This window comes from Gasterosteus aculeatus, chromosome 1 (assembly GCF_964276395.1).
Source record: "Gasterosteus aculeatus chromosome 1, fGasAcu3.hap1.1, whole genome shotgun sequence".
Lineage (NCBI taxonomy): Eukaryota > Metazoa > Chordata > Actinopteri > Perciformes > Gasterosteidae > Gasterosteus > Gasterosteus aculeatus.
In genome coordinates this window covers 17914275-17932351 of record NC_135688.1, presented here as the reverse complement: position 1 = coordinate 17932351, position 18077 = coordinate 17914275, and the positions used below count along the sequence as shown (strand labels likewise).

The window sequence follows — 18077 nt, the reverse complement described above, 5'->3', positions numbered from 1 at the left end:
GTGGGTCAGCCGACAGCGGGAAAGAGTTCACTTTTAAATGTAACGTTAAGTAATAAAATTCACTCAAATATCTACCGATGGAAATGTTATATTGAACATCACATCTTAGTTCATGAAATCACGTTGTGAAGTTAGAAACCGGTGTCGTTTTTTTAAAATTCTCATTAAGACTTGAGAACAAGCTTTTACTTATAACATTACCTCCGTCCTGCTGCCCCCCTCAATACAGCCCCTGACCCAGACTGTCCCCTCATCTGAAGAAAACTAAAAAAGTCCTTGCATCTCTGCTCACTAACACGTCAACGGGACGCCATCAGGACGCCACGTCAACCCCTCAGGAGCAAATCCAGATCTACGCATGATACACACACACACACACACACACGTTATCAGGGGAGAGCGCGAACGCAGTCCCCCACTACCAGAAATTATGCAATCGAGATTCCCACATTTGGGGAATTCGCAGAGGTCAGCTCAACCGGAGTGCAATGGCTAAGCCTCGCCCTGGGTGAACCACCTTCTTGATCATGGTATCTCCCTTGCCAGGTAAGTATGAGTTGTACACATTAGTCAATCCCAAACATAGTTTCAGCATGAGCATAATATACTCTAAGAAATCAGGGAAACGCTAGGGTGTTCTATTTGTTGTGTTTTATTAAACTTAACATCCTCCTAATGCCAAGATGGCACGTGGCGTCCCGATGACGTGACGTTCTGTTGGTCTGCAGACAAGGAGAAGAGACGTGAGGAGGATCATCAGGATGTGTCTGTGTGTACATCTAATTGTTGGTGGGTCTGTGTGTACAACTAAATATTAATGTCTTTGTGTACATCTAAATATTAGTGTGTGTGTCTTTGTTTAGAACCAAATGTTAGTGTGTCTGCGTGTACATCTAAATATTAATGTGTCTTTGTGCAGAACCAAATGTTAGTGTGTCTGTGTGTACATCTAAATATTAGTGTATGTCTTTGTGTACATCTAAATGTTAGTGTGTGTGTGTCTTTGTGCAGAACCAAATGTTAGTGTGTCTTTGTGTACATCTAAATGTTAGTGTGTCTTTTTTTTTAGAACCAAATGTTAGTGTGTCTGTGTGTACATCTAATTGTACATCTAAATTTGTGTGTGTGTGTGTGTGTCAGTCATGCGTAGATCTGGTTGACGTGGCGTCCCGTTGACGTGGCGTCCCGATGACGTGGCGTCCTGTTGGTCTGCAGACAAGGAGAAGAGACGTGAGGAGGATCATCAGGATGTGTCTGTGTGTACATCTAATTGTTTGTGTGTCTGTGTGTACATCTAATTGTTTGTGTGTCTGTGTGTACATCTAATTGTTTGTGTGTCTGTGTGTACATCTAATTGTTAGTGTGTCTGTGTGTACATCTAATTGTTTGTGTGTCTGTGTGTACATCTAATTGTTTGTGTGTCTGTGTGTACATCTAATTGTTTGTGTGTCTGTGTGTACATCTAATTGTTTGTGTGTCTGTGTGTACATCTAATTGTTAGTGTGTCTGTGTGTACATCTAATTGTTAGTGTGTCTGTGTGTACATCTAATTGTTAGTGTGTCTGTGTGTACATCTAATTGTTAGTGTGTCTGTGTGTACATCTAATTGTTAGTGTGTCTGTGTGTGGGTGTGTGTGTGTCATGCGTAGATCTGGTTGACGTGACGTCCTGATGGTGTCCTGATGGCGTCTCGTTGACGGGGCGTCCTGATGGCGTCCTGAGGGCGTCCCGATGACGTGGCGTCCTGATGGCGTCCCGATGACGTGGCGTCCTGATGGCGTCCTGTTGGTCTGCAGACAAGGAGAAGAGACGTGCGGAGGATCATCAGGATGTGTCTGTGTGTACATCTAATTGTTAGTGGGTCTGTGTGTACATTTAATTATTGATGTGTCTTTGTTAAGAACAAGATATTTGTGTGTTTTTGTGTACTTCAGAATATTAATGTGTCATTGTGTACATCTAAATATTAGTGTGTGTCTTTGTTTAGAACCAAATGTTAGTGGGTCTGTGTGTACATCTAATTGTACATCTAAATTTGCCAGCTTGTCTAAATGTTAGTGTGTCTCTGAGTACATCTGTGTGTGTGTGTGTGTGTGTGTGTGTGTGTGTGTGTCATGAGTAGATCTGGTTGACGTGACGTCCTGATGGCGTCCCGTTGACGTGGCGTCTTGATGGCATCCTGATGGCGTCCCGATGACGTGTTTTTGTGTACTTCTGAATACTAATGTGTCTGTGTGTACATCTAAATGTTAGTGTGTCTGTGTGTACATCTAAATGTTAGTGTGTCTGTGTGTACATCTAATTGTTAGTGTGTCTGTGTGTACATCTAATTGTTAGTGTGTCTGTGTGTACATCTAATTGTTAGTGTGTCTGTGTGTACATCTAATTGTTAGTGTGTCTGTGTGTACATCTAATTGTTAGTGTGTCTGTGTGTACATCTAATTGTTAGTGTGTCTGTGTGTACATCTAATTGTTAGTGTGTCTGTGTGTAGATCTAATTGTTAGTGTGTCTGTGTGTAGATCTTATTGTTAGTGTGTCTGTGTGTACATCTTATTGTTAGTGTGTCTGTGTGTACATCTAATTGTTAGTGTCTGTGTGTACATCTAATTGTTAGTGTGTCTGTGTGTACATCTAATTGTTAGTGTGTCTGTGTGTACATCTTATTGTTAGTGTGTCTGTGTGTACATCTTATTGTTAGTGTGTCTGTGTGTACATCTTATTGTTAGTGTGTCTGTGTGTACATCTAATTGTTAGTGTGTCTGTGTGTACATCCAAATTTTAGTGTGTGTCTTTCTTTACAACCAAATGTTAGTGTGTCTGTGTGTACACCTAATTGTACATCTAAATTTGCCAGCTTGTCTAAATGTTAGTGTGTCTCTGAGTACATCTGTGTGTGTGTGTGTGGGGGTGTTATGCGTAGATCTGGTTGACGTGACGTCCTGATGTTGTCCTGATGGTCTGCAGACAAGGAGAAGAGACGTGAGGAGGATCATCAGGATGTGTCTGTGTGTACATTTCATTATTAATGTGTCTTTGTTCAGAACCAGATGTTTGTGTGTTTTTGTGTACTTCTGAATATTAATGTGTCTTTGTGTACTTCTAATTGTTAGTGTGTGTCTTTGTTTAGAACCAAATGTTAGTGTGTCTGTGTGTACATCTAATTGTACATCTAAATTTGCCAGCTTGTCTAAATGTTAGTGTGTCTCTGAGTACATCTGTGTGTGTGTGTGTGTGTGTGCGTGTGTGTGTGTGTGTGTCATGCGTAGATCTGGTTGACGTGACGTCCTGATGGTGTCCTGATGGCGTCCCGTTGACGTGGCGTCCTGTTGGTCTGCAGACAAGGAGAAGAGACGTGAGGAGGATCATCAGGATGTGTCTGTGTGTACATGTAATTGTTAGTGGGTCTGTGTGTACATTTAATTATTAATGTGTCTTTGTGCAGAACCAGATGTTTGTGTTTTTGTGTACTTCTGAATACTAATGTGTCTGTGTGTAGATCTAATTGTTAGTGTGTCTGTGTGTAGATCTAATTGTTAGTGTGTCTGTGTGTAGATCTAATTGTTAGTGTGTCTGTGTGTACATCTAAATATTAATGTGTCTGTGTGTACATCTAAATTTTAGTGTGTGTCTTTGTTTAGAACCAACTGTTATTGTGTCTGTGTGTACATCTAATTGTACATCTAAATTTGCCAGCTTGTCTAAATGTTAGTGTGTCTCTGAGTACATCTGTGTGTGTGTGTGTGTGTGCGTGGGTGTGTGTGTGTGTGTGTGTGTGTGTCATGCGTAGATCTGGTTGACGTGACGTCCTGATGGTGTCCTGATGGCGTCCCGTTGACGTGGCGTCCTGTTGGTCTGCAGACAAGGAGAAGAGACGTGAGGAGGATCATCAGGATGTGTCTGTGTGTACATGTAATTGTTAGTGGGTCTGTGTGTACATTTAATTATTAATGTCTTTGTGCAGAACCAGATGTTTGTGTGTTTTTGTGTACTTCTGAATACTAATGTGTCTGTGTGTACATCTAAATGTTAGTGTGTCTGTGTGTACATCTAAATGTTAGTGTGTCTGTGTGTACATCTAAATGTTAGTGTGTCTGTGTGTACATCTAAATGTTAGTGTGTCTGTGTCTACATCCAAATTTTAGTGTGTGTCTTTGTTTAGAACCAAATGTTAGTGTGTCTGTGTGTACATCTAATTGTACATCTAAATTTGCCAGCTTGTCTAAATGTTAGTGTGTCTCTGAGTACGTGTGTGTGTGTGTGTGTGTGTGTGTGTGTGTGTGTGTGTGTGTGTGTGTGTGTGTGTGTGTGTGTGTGTGTGTGTGTGTGTCATGAGTAGATCTGGTTGACGTGACGTCCTGATGGTGTCCTGATGGCGTCCCGTTGACGGGGTGTCCTGATGGCGTCCTGAGGGCGTCCCGATGACGTGGCGTCTTGATGGCGTCCTGATGGCGTCCCGATGACGTGTTTTTGTGTACTTCTGAATACTAATGTGTCTGTGTGTACATCTAAATGTTAGTGTGTCTGTGTGTACATCTAATTATTAGTGTGTCTGTGTGTACATCTAAATATTAATGTGTCTTTGTGTACATCCAAATTTTAGTGTGTCTTTGTTTAGAACCAAATGTTAGTGTGTCTGTGTGTACATCTAATTGTACATCTAAATTTGCCAGCTTGTCTAAATGTTAGTGTGTCTCTGAGTACGTGTGTGTGTGTGCGTGTGTGCGTGCGCGTGGGTGTGTGTGTCATGAGTAGATCTGGTTGACGTGACGTCCTGATGGTGTCCTGATGGCGTCCCGTTGACGGGGCGTCCCGATGACGTGGCGTCTTGATGGCGTCCTGATGGCGTCCCGATGACGTGTTTGTGTGTTTTTGTGTACTTCTGAATACTAATGTGTCTGTGTGTACATCTAAATGTTAGTGTGTCTGTGTGTACATCTAAATGTTAGTGTGTCTGTGTGTACATCTAAATGTTAGTGTGTGTGTACATCTAATTGTTAGTGTGTCTGTGTGAGATCTAAATATTAATGTGTCTTTGTGTACATCCAAATTTTAGTGTGTGTCTTTGTTTAGAACCAAATGTTAGTGTGTCTGTGTGTACACTTAATTGTACATCTAAATTTGCCAGCTTGTCTAAATGTTAGTGTGTCTCTGTGTGTGTGTGTGTGGGGGGTGTGTGTGTGTTATGCGTAGATCTGGTTGACAATATATGTTACATATCTTTAGTTCCTGCACAGAGCATACATCTACAAGTAAATGATTAATATTTCCCAATGATCTAATACATCAACTTCAAGCTCTCAGAGGGGAAACATTAAGTACACTGTAAACACTTAATATATTGTTCATAGTTTGAAGCTAAAAAGTTCAAAGTTGTAGTTGTAGAAGCCAAGCGTTTTCATTTATATTTACAGTATTGTTTAAACCGTTATTATATTATCAGAAAAAACCCAAACGATACCCATCCGTTAAGAGACCTTTGCCTCATGCTCGGTGCATTGAATGCTAACTTGCTATTTCAATTGTAGTTGTAAATCTTACACACTGTCACATTGTCTGTTGGTCCGTGATGTGCGCTGGGTTGTCGTCTGCTCGGTTCTCTTGGTTGTGTGTTGTGAGTCCGCTAGGCTGCATCCTTAAAGACTCATTCGTTGACCGCATACGTCGGCTGCGACTCTCCTGTCCCAATCCGTCGGCTCCTCCAAGCGCGGTCGAGGGACGCAGTCTTTCAGGAGCCGATTTGGAGGGTGTGGGCCGACAAGGATTTAATTTATTCAGGACGGAAGTGGGTCAGCCGACAGCGGGAAAGAGTTCACTTTTAAATGTAACGTTAAGTAATAAAATTCACTCAAATATCTACCGATGGAAATGTTATATTGAACATCACATCTTAGTTCATGAAATCACGTTGTGAAGTTAGAAACCGGTGTCGTTTTTTTAAAATTCTCATTAAGACTTGAGAACAAGCTTTTACTTATAACATTACCTCCGTCCTGCTGCCCCCCTCAATACAGCCCCTGACCCAGACTGTCCCCTCATCTGAAGAAAACTAAAAAAGTCCTTGCATCTCTGCTCACTAACACGTCAACGGGACGCCATCAGGACGCCACGTCAACCCCTCAGGAGCAAATCCAGATCTACGCATGATACACACACACACACACACACACGTTATCAGGGGAGAGCGCGAACGCAGTCCCCCACTACCAGAAATTATGCAATCGAGATTCCCACATTTGGGGAATTCGCAGAGGTCAGCTCAACCGGAGTGCAATGGCTAAGCCTCGCCCTGGGTGAACCACCTTCTTGATCATGGTATCTCCCTTGCCAGGTAAGTATGAGTTGTACACATTAGTCAATCCCAAACATAGTTTCAGCATGAGCATAATATACTCTAAGAAATCAGGGAAACGCTAGGGTGTTCTATTTGTTGTGTTTTATTAAACTTAACATCCTCCTAATGCCAAGATGGCACGTGGCGTCCCGATGACGTGACGTTCTGTTGGTCTGCAGACAAGGAGAAGAGACGTGAGGAGGATCATCAGGATGTGTCTGTGTGTACATGTAATTGTTAGTGGGTCTGTGTGTACATTTAATTATTAATGTGTCTTTGTTCAGAACCAGATGTTTGTGTGTTTTTGTGTACTTCTGAATATTAATGTGTCTTTGTGTACTTCTAATTGTTAGTGTGTGTCTTTGTTTAGAACCAAATGTTAGTGTGTCTGGGTGTACATCTAATTGTACATCTAAATTTGCCAGCTTGTCTAAATGTTAGTGTGTCTCTGAGTACATCTGTGTGTGTGTGTGTGTGTGTGTGTGTGTCATGAGTAGATCTGGTTGACGTGACGTCCTGATGGTGTCCTGATGGCGTCCCGTTGACGTGGCGTCCTGATGGCGTCCTGTTGGTCTGCAGACAAGGAGAAGAGACGTGAGGAGGATCATCAGGATGTGTCTGTGTGTACATGTAATTATTAGTGGGTCTGTGTGTACATTTAATTATTAATGTGTCTTTGTGCAGAACCAGATGTTTGTGTGTTTTTGTGTACTTCTGAATACTAATGTGTCTGTGTGTACATCTAATTGTTAGTGTGTCTGTGTGTAGATCTAATTGTTAGTGTGTCTGTGTGTAGATCTAATTGTTAGTGTGTCTGTGTGTAGATCTAATTGTTAGTGTGTCTGTGTGTACATCTAAATATTAATGTGTCTTTGTGTACATCTATATTTTAGTGTGTGTCTTTGTTTAGAACCAAATGTTAGTGTGTCTGTGTGTACATCTAATTGTTAGTGTGTCTGTTTGTACATCTAATTGTTAGTGTGTCTGTGTGTACATCTAAATATTAGTGTGTCTGTGTGTACATCTAAATATTAGTGTGTCTGTGTGTACATCTAAATATTAGTGTGTCTGTGTGTACATCTAAATATTAGTGTGTCTGTGTGTACATCTAAATATTAGTGTGTCTGTGTGTACATCTAAATGTTAATGTATCTTTGTGTACATCTAAATGTTCTAAATCTAAATTTGCCAGCTTGTCTAAATGTTAGTGTGTCTCTGTGTACATCTGTGTGTGAGTGTGTGGGTGTGTGTCATGAGTAGATCTGGATTTGCTCCTGAGGGGTTGACGTGACGTCCTGATGGCGTCCCGTTGACGTGGCGTCCTGATGGCGTCCTGATGGCGGCCCGTTGACGTGGCGTCCTGATGGCGTCCCGATGACGTGGCGTCCCGATGACGTGGCGTCCCGATGGCGTCCTGTTGGTCTGCAGACAAGGAGAAGAGACGTGAGGAGGATCATCAGGATGTGTCTGTGTGTACATCTAATTGTTAGTGGGTCTGTGTGTACATCTAAATATTAGTGTGTGTCTTTGTTCAGAACCAAATGTTAGTGTGTCTGTGTGTACATCTAATTGTACATCTAAATTTGCCAGCTTGTCTAAATGTTAGTGTGTCTCTGAGTACATCTGTGTGTGTGTGTGGGTGGGTGTGTGTGTCATGCGTAGATCTGGATTTGTTCCTGAGGGGTTGACGTGACGTCCTGATGGCGTCCCGTTGACGTGGCGTCCTGATGTCGTCCTGAGTGCGTCCCGTTGACGTGGCGTCCTGATGGTGTCCCGTTGACGTGGCGTCCCGTTGACGTGGCGTCCCGATGACGTGGCGTCCTGATGGCGTCCCGTTGGTCTGCAGACAAGGAGAAGAGACGTGAGGAGGATCATCAGGATGTGAGACAAGATTCCTAGATCCAATTATTTTAATTTGATGCACATTTTAATTATTTCATGGTTGTATGGATGTGTAAATTTACATTATATATTTGTGGTTGTTAAACTGTATTTCTGTATTTGCTTTTTATGTTTAGCTAGTCTCTGTGCATACCAATATGTTAGTGCTTCTCTGTGTAAGTACTTTTTACATTACATTTAGCTGACACTTTTATCCAAAGCGACTTACAATAAGTGCATTCAACCATAGGGTACAAACTCAGAAGAACAAGAAACAAGAAAGTGCAATTTCCTCAAATAACTTGTATATGTTAGTGCGTCTCTGTGTACATCTACATGACAACAGCAGGAATCAGAGGTTTATCTCAAGGTATTAGCTCTAAATCAAAGCCTTCTCCACCCGATAGACCAATACATCATTCACAGCAGTAAGGCTGCAGTCTGTCTGGATTCCTCACTTACCTTGAGCTCTGTTAAGTGCAGCAGAACGCGTCTTCGTCCCCTCTACAGACTCCTGAGGCATTACATGGTTGCTTTCTGCAAGTGGAGGTCCGGAAAACTTCAGTGTGTAGATGCGAGGTTTGAAACTGACTGACTGGCTGGATGTGCAACAGACTGTGTTTCTCATGCTGTGGTGAACGGAGCATAGAACATGGAGCATAGAACATGGAACATTGAGAAATGTTCCATCATGATGTAACGTCTCTATGGTTACAGTGAAGGTATCTACAATATGCAAATGAGCCTTTAGAGTAAATGTGTGTGTGTGTGGACGGTGTATTTGTATTGATGGAGCTCATCCACTTGACATGGTGCATAAAACACTTTGCTCAACTTGTTTTTTTCTATGACCCCATCTTGATCTTGAAAGCAAACACTTTAAGAATAAATAAAGAACGATTTTTGTCCACTGTTTCATCAAGTCGGAAATTTGTAAACTGTTGAATCTGGATTTATAAACATCCCTTTCGAGCTCTCTTATCTCCAGTCTTCATGCTAAGCTAACCAGCGGCTGGCTTTAGCTTCACGTTGAGCGCGCAGACATGAGAGTAGGGATGAGTATCGTTTGGGTTTTTCCGATACCGATCCTAAACAGAGCCTGAACCCAAACACAATTGAAGAAAAAAAAAATGTCACTTCAAACTATGCACAATATATGAACTTTTGAAAGTTTACAGTATGATTACAGTGTTTCCCCTCTAACAGCGGAAGTGTAGTTAATTGGAATTTGGGGAATATTAATCATTTAATTTGAGATTCATGTGCATTGTGCAGGAACTAAAGACATTTATTGAAAAGCATTTACGTTAGATTGACGCTCCTCGTTTGTCTCAAAGTATTGACGTGCAACACAGAAGAGCTGCATGAGGCACGAGAGCACATCGCTTTTCTATTGTGTAGAAAAATAAATACGAATAGAAGGTAGATGGCTAGCTAGCTGCTGTAGCTACACAAGCGGTGAGCTATCGTTAGCTGCTGCGAGGACAGTTATCAGACTGTTTAATTAGGGTGACCAAACGTCCTCTTTTCCCCGGACATGTCCTCTTTTTGAGACCTAAAAAATGCGTCCGGCAGAGATTCCAAAAACGTCCGGGATTTTGCTTCGTCGTATATTTGTGTTTCTCTGGGTCTTTCACAAACTAGTTATTACGCCCTTACCAGTTTTGGAAATGGTGTCTCCCTTACGTTCCACCTTCTTTCGCGAGCTCTGACTGTAGAGAGAACAGTCATTGGTCGACCGATCTCAATGTTGCCAGATACACGATAATTATCCTCCAAATAAGACCATTTTGAGCCTTTGGTACGATACTTCACCATTTCCAATCTGGCAACACTGAGCACTTTGCCGCCTCCACTAGTTGCATTGTTTACAGCACATCTGCAGCCATGCCGAAACGTAAATGTAAGTTTACGGACGAACTAAAAGAAAATACCCATGTTTTCGCCTCGGCCGTGATGCTTCGGAAGCTTTTCTTATTTTAATATGTGGCTATATAAAGTATTTACTATTTATTATTTGTTTATTTGTTATCATTATTGCTTCAATATATGGACAAGACACATTAAAGAAGCGCTGGACTAAATCCCACAAAAAAGATTTGTTTTACATTTGCACTTTTCAGTTTTGCTAAAGTTCAATAAATAGATGTTCATATAGTCACTTGTGTCATTTTTGTCATTTCATTTGTGACATTTGTATGCATTCACATGGTCATGGTACGGCATGCTATACACTAACCCCCCCTCTCCGCGACGAAGTGTCCTCTTTTTCACAAACTCAAATCTGGTCACCCTAGTCTAATTAAAGTTTTTCAATCGGCTCAGGCACCGAAAGCAAGCACCGAAATCCGAGGGGCTTTCCGGTACTTACCGGTAGTTACCGGTCGTGTGGGCACCAATATGGCACCGGTGCTCGGTACATAATCCTACATGAGAGTGGTCAAATCAACTATTGCAAAGTAAAGGTTTGGAATAGCTCAAATTCAACGAACAATATCTATTTAACTCTCATTCATTACCAAAACAGCTGGGCATGCATGGTGTAGTCTTTGGCACTGCGTTTATTGGAGGCTGTTTAAGCCCTAGATGAGAAAAGTGCCCCTTCTGCTGGAGCACAATTGTTTCTTCATTCATCAATATTTTAGAATAACTATTACTCGCACTGTCATCAAATCCCCCCAAATGTGTTTTGACATTCGACGGGGCATTTATTTGAGTTCTTGTGAGGATTTCACCCGAACTGCTCCGTGGCGCCCACAAGCCGCGCTCCTTCCTCCTCCTCCATCCTCCTCCTCCTCCTCCGCCTAGTGCTCGTGCAGTGCTGACACACAGGTGATGACGGTGTTTGTGAAATCCCCCGACGTCGTTTAGTGGTTAATTACTACCACTAACCATTAACTGTTTTGTTTAATATACAATTGTTGAAATGAAAGGTAGGTCTTAAGTTGAGCTTCATGACAGTCTGGTGAGGTATGTTGTGGTATATTAACGCTGCTTATGCTTCAACACAAAACAGTACAAAAACATGTGTGTGTGTCGTCAGCTTTTTATTATTATGCACAACATTGTTTATCTCATTTACAAAAGACTCTAAAAGCAGAAGGACAGGGAAAATATCCTACTGTGTTTTTAATTTATTTATTTAATTAGTGTTTTTAATTTCATGAATAATTTTGGCGATGGGTGCCCTTTTGTTTTGGTTTGAGCACCTGCCCCCCAAAATGTCTGTGCACGTGCCTCCAACAGTACTTACAGGTTTCGTTCAGCATGATAAATCTATACAATTGAAAACGTGTCAAATTAATGTTATGATTTCTCAAGCGTGAATGCAATCGAATTATCTAAAGAAACATTGGAAACGCATAGACTACGAGAGTAAAGTAACTGGAAGGTTTAAAAATGTCAATTAGTTTCTATGTTCAAGGACCAATTCACTCGAATCGCTTGCTTTTGCTTCCCTCCGGTGGTCACAGAGACGAACTGCAATATTATTCTCATCACGCTACAAAGATTCATGTGTTCATGCGGATAATACTTTCAAAATGCAGTTACCAAATTGAAGGAATCGGACTAAACTAGCACAATCTTGAATTTTTTTTTCAAGTCGTAAATACATAGTGTCATGCAGCCATTTCCACTGAGAGCGTTAGGAATACAATGAAAAAAGCAGAATCCTCTAAAAAATAAACATACCTAGACATTGGGTGCAATAATAATGTATTGAAGGGCCATTATAGCTTAATGATCATTCTATGTAAACCATCTAGAAAAATTAAATAGAATGTTACCTGATGCAACGTTACTGTTGTGATTTGTTTTAGTTTGGAGCATTAGGGTCGTCTTAAGCCAACTGTACACATATTGTGAATTAGTGACTTTTCTTGTACATACAAAAGGTCATTGATTATGAAATAGATATTCTTAGCGTTACGTTTGACCGAAATCTAAATCACGTGCCTTCTTGTGATCAAAAAGAGGAATTGCGGTCCAGTTGCGTGCGGACAGTGCAGACAGTGTCCATCCGGTAAGTGCTTTCAAAATAATGTTCTCAAACTGAAGCAGTCAAAATAAAGTTGTCGGAAACGGTCCTTATTTAATTGTCTTAATATTAATCCTCCATCATCATTTAAAATCAGATGTTAGAACGCATTGTATTTGATGTAATATACTGTATGTATAGATATGGTCACATTCCACCACTAGAGCTTTAAAAATACAGCGAAAAACTGAACAGACCGAAATGTTCTGACAGGAAATGACTATTGATCAAAATCCCAATAATGCGTTTTTACTCCTTTCTAGTGGTCAGAGAGAGGAGCTGCAATATTAACGTCTTCAAATGCTTTACAGACACCTGCGGGAATATTTTCATTCAGTTGCAAACCGAAGCCATCTGTTTACAATATCAAATAGTGGTGAGGTCATTGTGTGTCTTCATACTGATACTAGTTATGTAGTTTTATTCAACGGTATTAACCAAGAACAAGTATATGCGTTGGGACTAATTTTATTTATGTCAAGATTATATGGTACAGAAGCGACAGCCCACCACCATTTACGGTGAGTTCTTTCAAAATAGCTTTGGAACAATGTTCAAAAAGCATCAATAAAAGTACGAATCTGACTTTTTCTGGTGAATATTTTGAAGTTAAAGAGTAGCCTGGGGGAATAGCAATACAATGTATACAATAAAGGGTTTAGAAATGGTGGTCATTGTATTGGTCAGCTGGTCTGTGGCTTCTTGCAAATTGGGCAAAAAGCAGAAAATGTGTTTGGATTTTAGGACACCCCGAGTCTCAATAGCCGCTTTTATCTCTCATTTTAGTGTGTGTTTAGTGTGTAGTGTGTGTTTCTTTTGAATGATACCAGACACATTAACTGCATAAAACCTGTTATGTCTTTATGATCAATGTGCGGCAATTCAGGAATCTGTACAGAGAAAGTTGGTGATGGAAAGCCGAAATATCACTCGATGAGAGTTTGAGTATTTTCTCAATAAACCTTTGAAACTTAAACAATACATGATCTGCTCTGTTTTCTTCTCATTTCCCCCCATGATTAGACTTGAAAAACATGTGTGCAAATTCATCCTATTCCAACAAGTCTGGCTGATGATTAAAAATGAATAACCGCTGTGTGTCATGCCTGAAGCAACGATCACATTTACAGAATTTACAGCCTTTTCAATTGAGTAAAAAAAAACTGATTTAAGAAGAAAATAAATGAGTTGTTGTCTATTACATTGCGCTGAAAACAGAAAATGTTTCCTCTGGTTGCCTCTGTGTGTGTCTCTCCCACAAAAAAAGAAAAGCTTAATCCACTGGAATTAGAATGAGATGAGTTTTCTTCAGAAGGAAAGTATTTGAATACACCATTGTTGTTCGTTTTCTTCACAAAAGAATCATTGCAATACCTCTTCAACAGAAGTGGTGTAAGAATTATGTACTCTTCACTTAATGCAATTATTAAGACCCTCTTTTAAGACTTGCCCCAACTCTGACTACGTTTAAAACAAGACTGAAAACTTTTATGTTCAGCTTCGCCTTCTGCTAAATTTTACCTACATTGCACTTTTAACCTCTGCTTTTAATTAAACAATTTAAATAAGATTTTAATTTATAATTTTATTTGCTGTTTTTAATTGTCATTTTATTTCACTTTATTGTATGAAATGTTATGATGTGAAGCACTTTGAGTCTGCCTTGTGTATGAAAAGCGCTGTACAAATAAAATTGCCTTGCCTTGCCTTGCCTTGCCTTGCCTTTTAAAAGTACACCTTCTGCTTTCAAATTGATACTACAAACACACATATTTATAGTAAAATACACATATTAGATCTTAAACACCCACACATTTGTTTATTTTCTTTTGGGGGGTTGGGGAGGGATCTTTATGGGGAGACGGTCATTAGAAACTCTATTCTAATTAAACCTATAGTGGAACCATGCATCCTCTGAATGCTCTATAGGTCTCAAATTTGTGTCTGTTAAATTTCACGAGGCTGTGATAATGCAAGAGGTCATTGAATAGTGATATTGAGTTGGAAAAAAAATCTATTTTGAATTGGCGACTTTGGGGACTAATTTCTGAATACAACTCATATGTGATGACAATTATCCTTCGAACCACCAGACGCTCAGCTTTCCTGTGATGCCAAATTTCGGGACCATTTTGGGTCCCCAGTACATATAAATGTTCAAGTACACCATTTTAGAATAGGAGAAAAAAAGCACAATTGAGGCTGTTTGGAAACAACATAATTCAGACCGAATTTGTATGAAATCATCAAAAAGTGGCATCTTTATTCCCTTGTTATTCAGTGGCTCTGTGGTTTCTGTGGTTATACCTACTCATTCATGTTACTGTGACAAACCAATGTAATTACAGGTGTCCACCAAGTTCATTTGTATTTCCTGTTGCCTGTCTATTGCATTTGTGATGTTTTGTGTGGAACGCATCACTGGGAGGCAGCAACCCTGCAGAATGCATGAGGTTGTGGCACGTAAAACATCACCCATAGTGTCCGGGCATGCTCGGGTTGTGTAACACTTCAGCGTACCTGTCCACCGGCTGACTGACAATTACGCCGCACCGTGGTGCTGCGGCCGGCCGCCTGGTGGCGCAGTGCGCACGATCCGATGACCCGGGGAGGGAGGGAGGGAGGAGGCAGCGCAGCCGCCCCAGAGACCACAGCCTCAGTCCACATTTCCAGAAGACACCGACTGACGCGTTCTGTCGAGCTCCAAGTAACGAACCGAACCGAAGCGGAGCCGGACTGGTCCCGCTGATCGCGCTCTCTTCCGGGACTCGCTGCGCTCTTTACCCCCCCCCACACAGAGAGCCCTCTCGGGACATATATAGAAGTTATCCACGGTGCCACGAACCGAAGACCGTGGAAGATGGGTTCAGTGGCGGCGATGTGCGTCCTGATTCTGGGCATCGTGGTCCCCGCGCTGTCCGGATACATCGAGGTATGTGATGGGAAACGGGTTTGGGGGGGTCCGAGCCGCATAAAAACAACGGCGCGTTTTGCTCCTTTTCTCGGCCAGTACGTTTGTCCTCTGTTCACGTGAGACATCGGCGTCTCGCGTGGTCTCTCCTGGTGGGACAGTTTATTATTTTCAGCAGGCTTTGACGTCTTCCCCCCCCGCACGGGGAGCGGAATCGATCCGATCGATTTGCGTGTAAAGCCTAATGTCAGGATTTAACACAAGACCTTAACTAAATTGCTGAAAGGGCGGATGAACCGTCCGAGCGGGTTGCGTGTGAATCCGATGGCCTTCGGGTCGCTTTCCTCCCCCGTCCCGGAGCCCTGGTTGCAGTCTGCTGATGGCAGTGGAGCCACGTGAAGGTGCGGTGACAACAACCCCAGCGGGCTTTACTGCAGAGATCAGATGGAAGACAGCAGCGGCAGCTTTGTCCCCCGAGGACACGGTGGACTTGTGCAATAGATCACAACCTGCGTTGTTTCTGCCCCGTGGAGCAGTTGTGTCCATTGTCCATTATATTGATCAAACATTGGGGAAGTAATTCATCTTTTCCTTTTCAAACTCCAGCTCTTCTTCTGTCAACAGGTTGGCCCCTGGTCTTACTCAGTGGTGTCTTTATTGGTCTTTGTTATCCTTAAAACCATACGATCACAGAGGAGACTCATCGACCAGGAGTCTATTTGTCTATTTGTTTGATATGCAGGTTGTCCTGTACAAACACACACACACACACACACACACACACACACACACACACACACACACACACACACACACACACACACTACTTGCTGTTCTATGGGCCTACTGGCTGACCTGTTATCGTCTGTGCAAACTGATGCCGGTAGTTTCAGATGTGTGTGTGTGTGTGTGTGTCATTGGAAAACAATGGAACCATTTTCTGAGCAAGCCCCCCCCCCCAACACACACACGGACACACAAACATGTTCCTGCTCACTGCTGAAGCAACCATGACAGAACATTTTAACAAGACCTGTCCTCCAGGCACTGCTGTGGTTATTATGAGGCAATGTTTCTCCCTCCGACGCATTTGCGACAAAAAAAACCTCGGCCATTTTGAGGCAGTATATTGGCCCGCGTTGTGTTGGGGGAAATAATGGTTATTATGTTCCCCACAAATCTATGCAGCTGCTGCACTCTCTCTCTCTCCTAAGACCTGTCTCCTCTGCAATGGTCGCCTCCTCTCCCGCCTTCACAGACATGCTGATCAATACTGGACAGACTCTGCTCAGATGATTAATGGATGAAATCAATGAATTTTCTTGATCAGTCACCCAGATTAAATTGAGAAACGTTTGGTGGCTGCTGTGCGCCTTGACTTTGTGCCGCATGCTGAGGATTCCTATGGTTTAATCAATGGCGGTCCTAAAGGGCAAGGCTATTTCTGTTTTTATCACATTTATATAATGATATTCAATGATATTCACAACCTTTTATTTTTTGCCACGGCCTCCTAATGCTCACTGAAACTGAAGATTTCATGCCAAAGGTGAAATAGAGAAACACAAATATTAACACCTTTTGAGTCAGAGAAAGAAGGCAACCAATCCAAAGAGAGGACAATATACTTCAGTCTAAATTACAAGACTGCAGACCGACAAAGTGGCAAGTTAAACATTAACGTGTCATTTTCTCTGTCCGCACACAATCGCAGCCAAAGGCTTTCCGTGCATTTCTCAATCGTTGAACCACGTCTGGTAAGCTCAAAAACAACGGCCTGCTGATGCTGCTGCTGCTGCTGTTTGCCAGTGACGCTGCTCGTGTGAGCCGACTGTTCGGTGCTGACGGGTGTGTGGACACGCAGCCGGCGTGTATTGTTGTGCTGACATGCTGAATGACTCCTCCGGACCTCGGGCTTGAATTCACACAACGTTGGTCGGGGATGGTTTGATCCCCCCCCCCCCCCATCTTTGTGTACTGAGATGCTGAGGTATCATTGGACCATAGCGGCTCTCTTGTTTTGCTGTTCCTCCTCTTCAAGCATTTTGGGATTAGCCATATACCTCAGCTGTGTCAACGCTTCTGTTCTGTCGGATACCTGCGAGAGAGCCGCAGCTTTTGTTTCTTCAGCTGTTTCCCGCCTCTCGTCCGACCGTCTGTCTCTGTGTCGCAGGCTGCAGTGGTTTTAAAAGAGCTTTTGTCCCAAAGATTCAGAGCCACTGCGTTTTATTGTTTTAATATCCTTTCTTTGTACAAGAAAAACAAGGTATTTTTTTTTCATTTCAATTTCACTGTGCTTCTGAAAATCCAGGCTGAGCAGTTGTATCTCTTTGTGAAGGTAATTTAGAAAGTGGGCGCAGGCAAGAACCCCAGAGCGGGTTTACCCACAGACTTGCATCCCACGGAGGCATTTGCTGTTATGACTCCCGCTGGATTAATGGAATACAGAAAGTCTGGAATAGTTAATGCATTCGGCCCATTTTATTCTCTGCTGATTTAAGCCAGCACTGAGATTACCCCAGCCTTTACATTCATGGTAAAAAAGACCCCCAACCAGTCATAAAATAACAATGGTGGTGTCAAATATATCATCACAGCCACAAACCTTTAGGGTCTGTTAGCAAATCATGCACCTGGGAGACAAGCAGATCCAATCAACAAATGTGTAGAAATGCTGAATACTGAGGAGGTGAAAACAATCCGTTCAGCACAATCCCAAGAAATGGCGTTTGCTGCTTATTGCTCTTTGGTTGCAGAGCTCTTGCGCCAGCAGTTTTCCTCTTATCATCTTAAGTCTGTGTGCTCGGCCGCTGCTATTAAAGTGCTCCTTTGTGCCTCCCATGTCTATATTTGCTTTGGCTATGAGTGGATGAATCTCAGAGTTGGCCTGACTACCCCCTCCTACCTCCTCCTT

The 18077-nt window shown here is 42.1% G+C and overlaps 1 protein-coding gene, 2 long non-coding RNA genes and 2 other non-coding genes across 8 annotated transcripts in view; 2 read left to right on the top strand and 3 right to left on the bottom strand.

The window, feature by feature from the left end:
- Positions 1-390: 390 nt before the first annotated feature.
- LOC144383099 (U1 spliceosomal RNA) lies at positions 391-554 on the bottom strand. The gene has a single exon (XR_013450557.1). It is a non-coding gene; the product is annotated as a U1 spliceosomal RNA (small nuclear RNA).
- Positions 555-6173: 5619 nt separating this feature from the next.
- LOC120830085 (U1 spliceosomal RNA) lies at positions 6174-6337 on the bottom strand. Its single transcript, XR_005713840.1, has one exon. It is a non-coding gene; the product is annotated as a U1 spliceosomal RNA (small nuclear RNA).
- Positions 6229-9131, top strand: LOC144384878 (uncharacterized). The gene is made up of 2 exons (XR_013451450.1): positions 6229-7801; positions 7995-9131. It is a non-coding gene; the product is annotated as an uncharacterized LOC144384878 (long non-coding RNA).
- Positions 6420-10047, bottom strand: LOC144384983 (uncharacterized). Its single transcript, XR_013451459.1, has 3 exons — positions 9873-10047; positions 8676-8750; positions 6420-8172 (listed from the first exon to the last, which is right to left on the bottom strand). It is a non-coding gene; the product is annotated as an uncharacterized LOC144384983 (long non-coding RNA).
- Positions 10048-14798: 4751 nt separating this feature from the next.
- aplp2 (amyloid beta (A4) precursor-like protein 2) overlaps positions 14799-18077 on the top strand; it is a 44641-nt gene continuing 41362 nt past the window's right edge. For 2 of the 4 annotated variants that reach the window (XM_040174908.2, XM_040174885.2), the window contains exon 1: positions 14866-15184. In XM_040174908.2, coding sequence (XP_040030842.2) covers positions 15113-15184 — 72 coding nt within the window. In that variant the 5' untranslated portion in view covers positions 14866-15112. Of the gene's footprint in view, positions 15185-18077 lie in introns of all 4 variants that reach the window. The other 2 variants (XM_040174899.2, XM_040174891.2) reach the window with 2 other exon arrangements.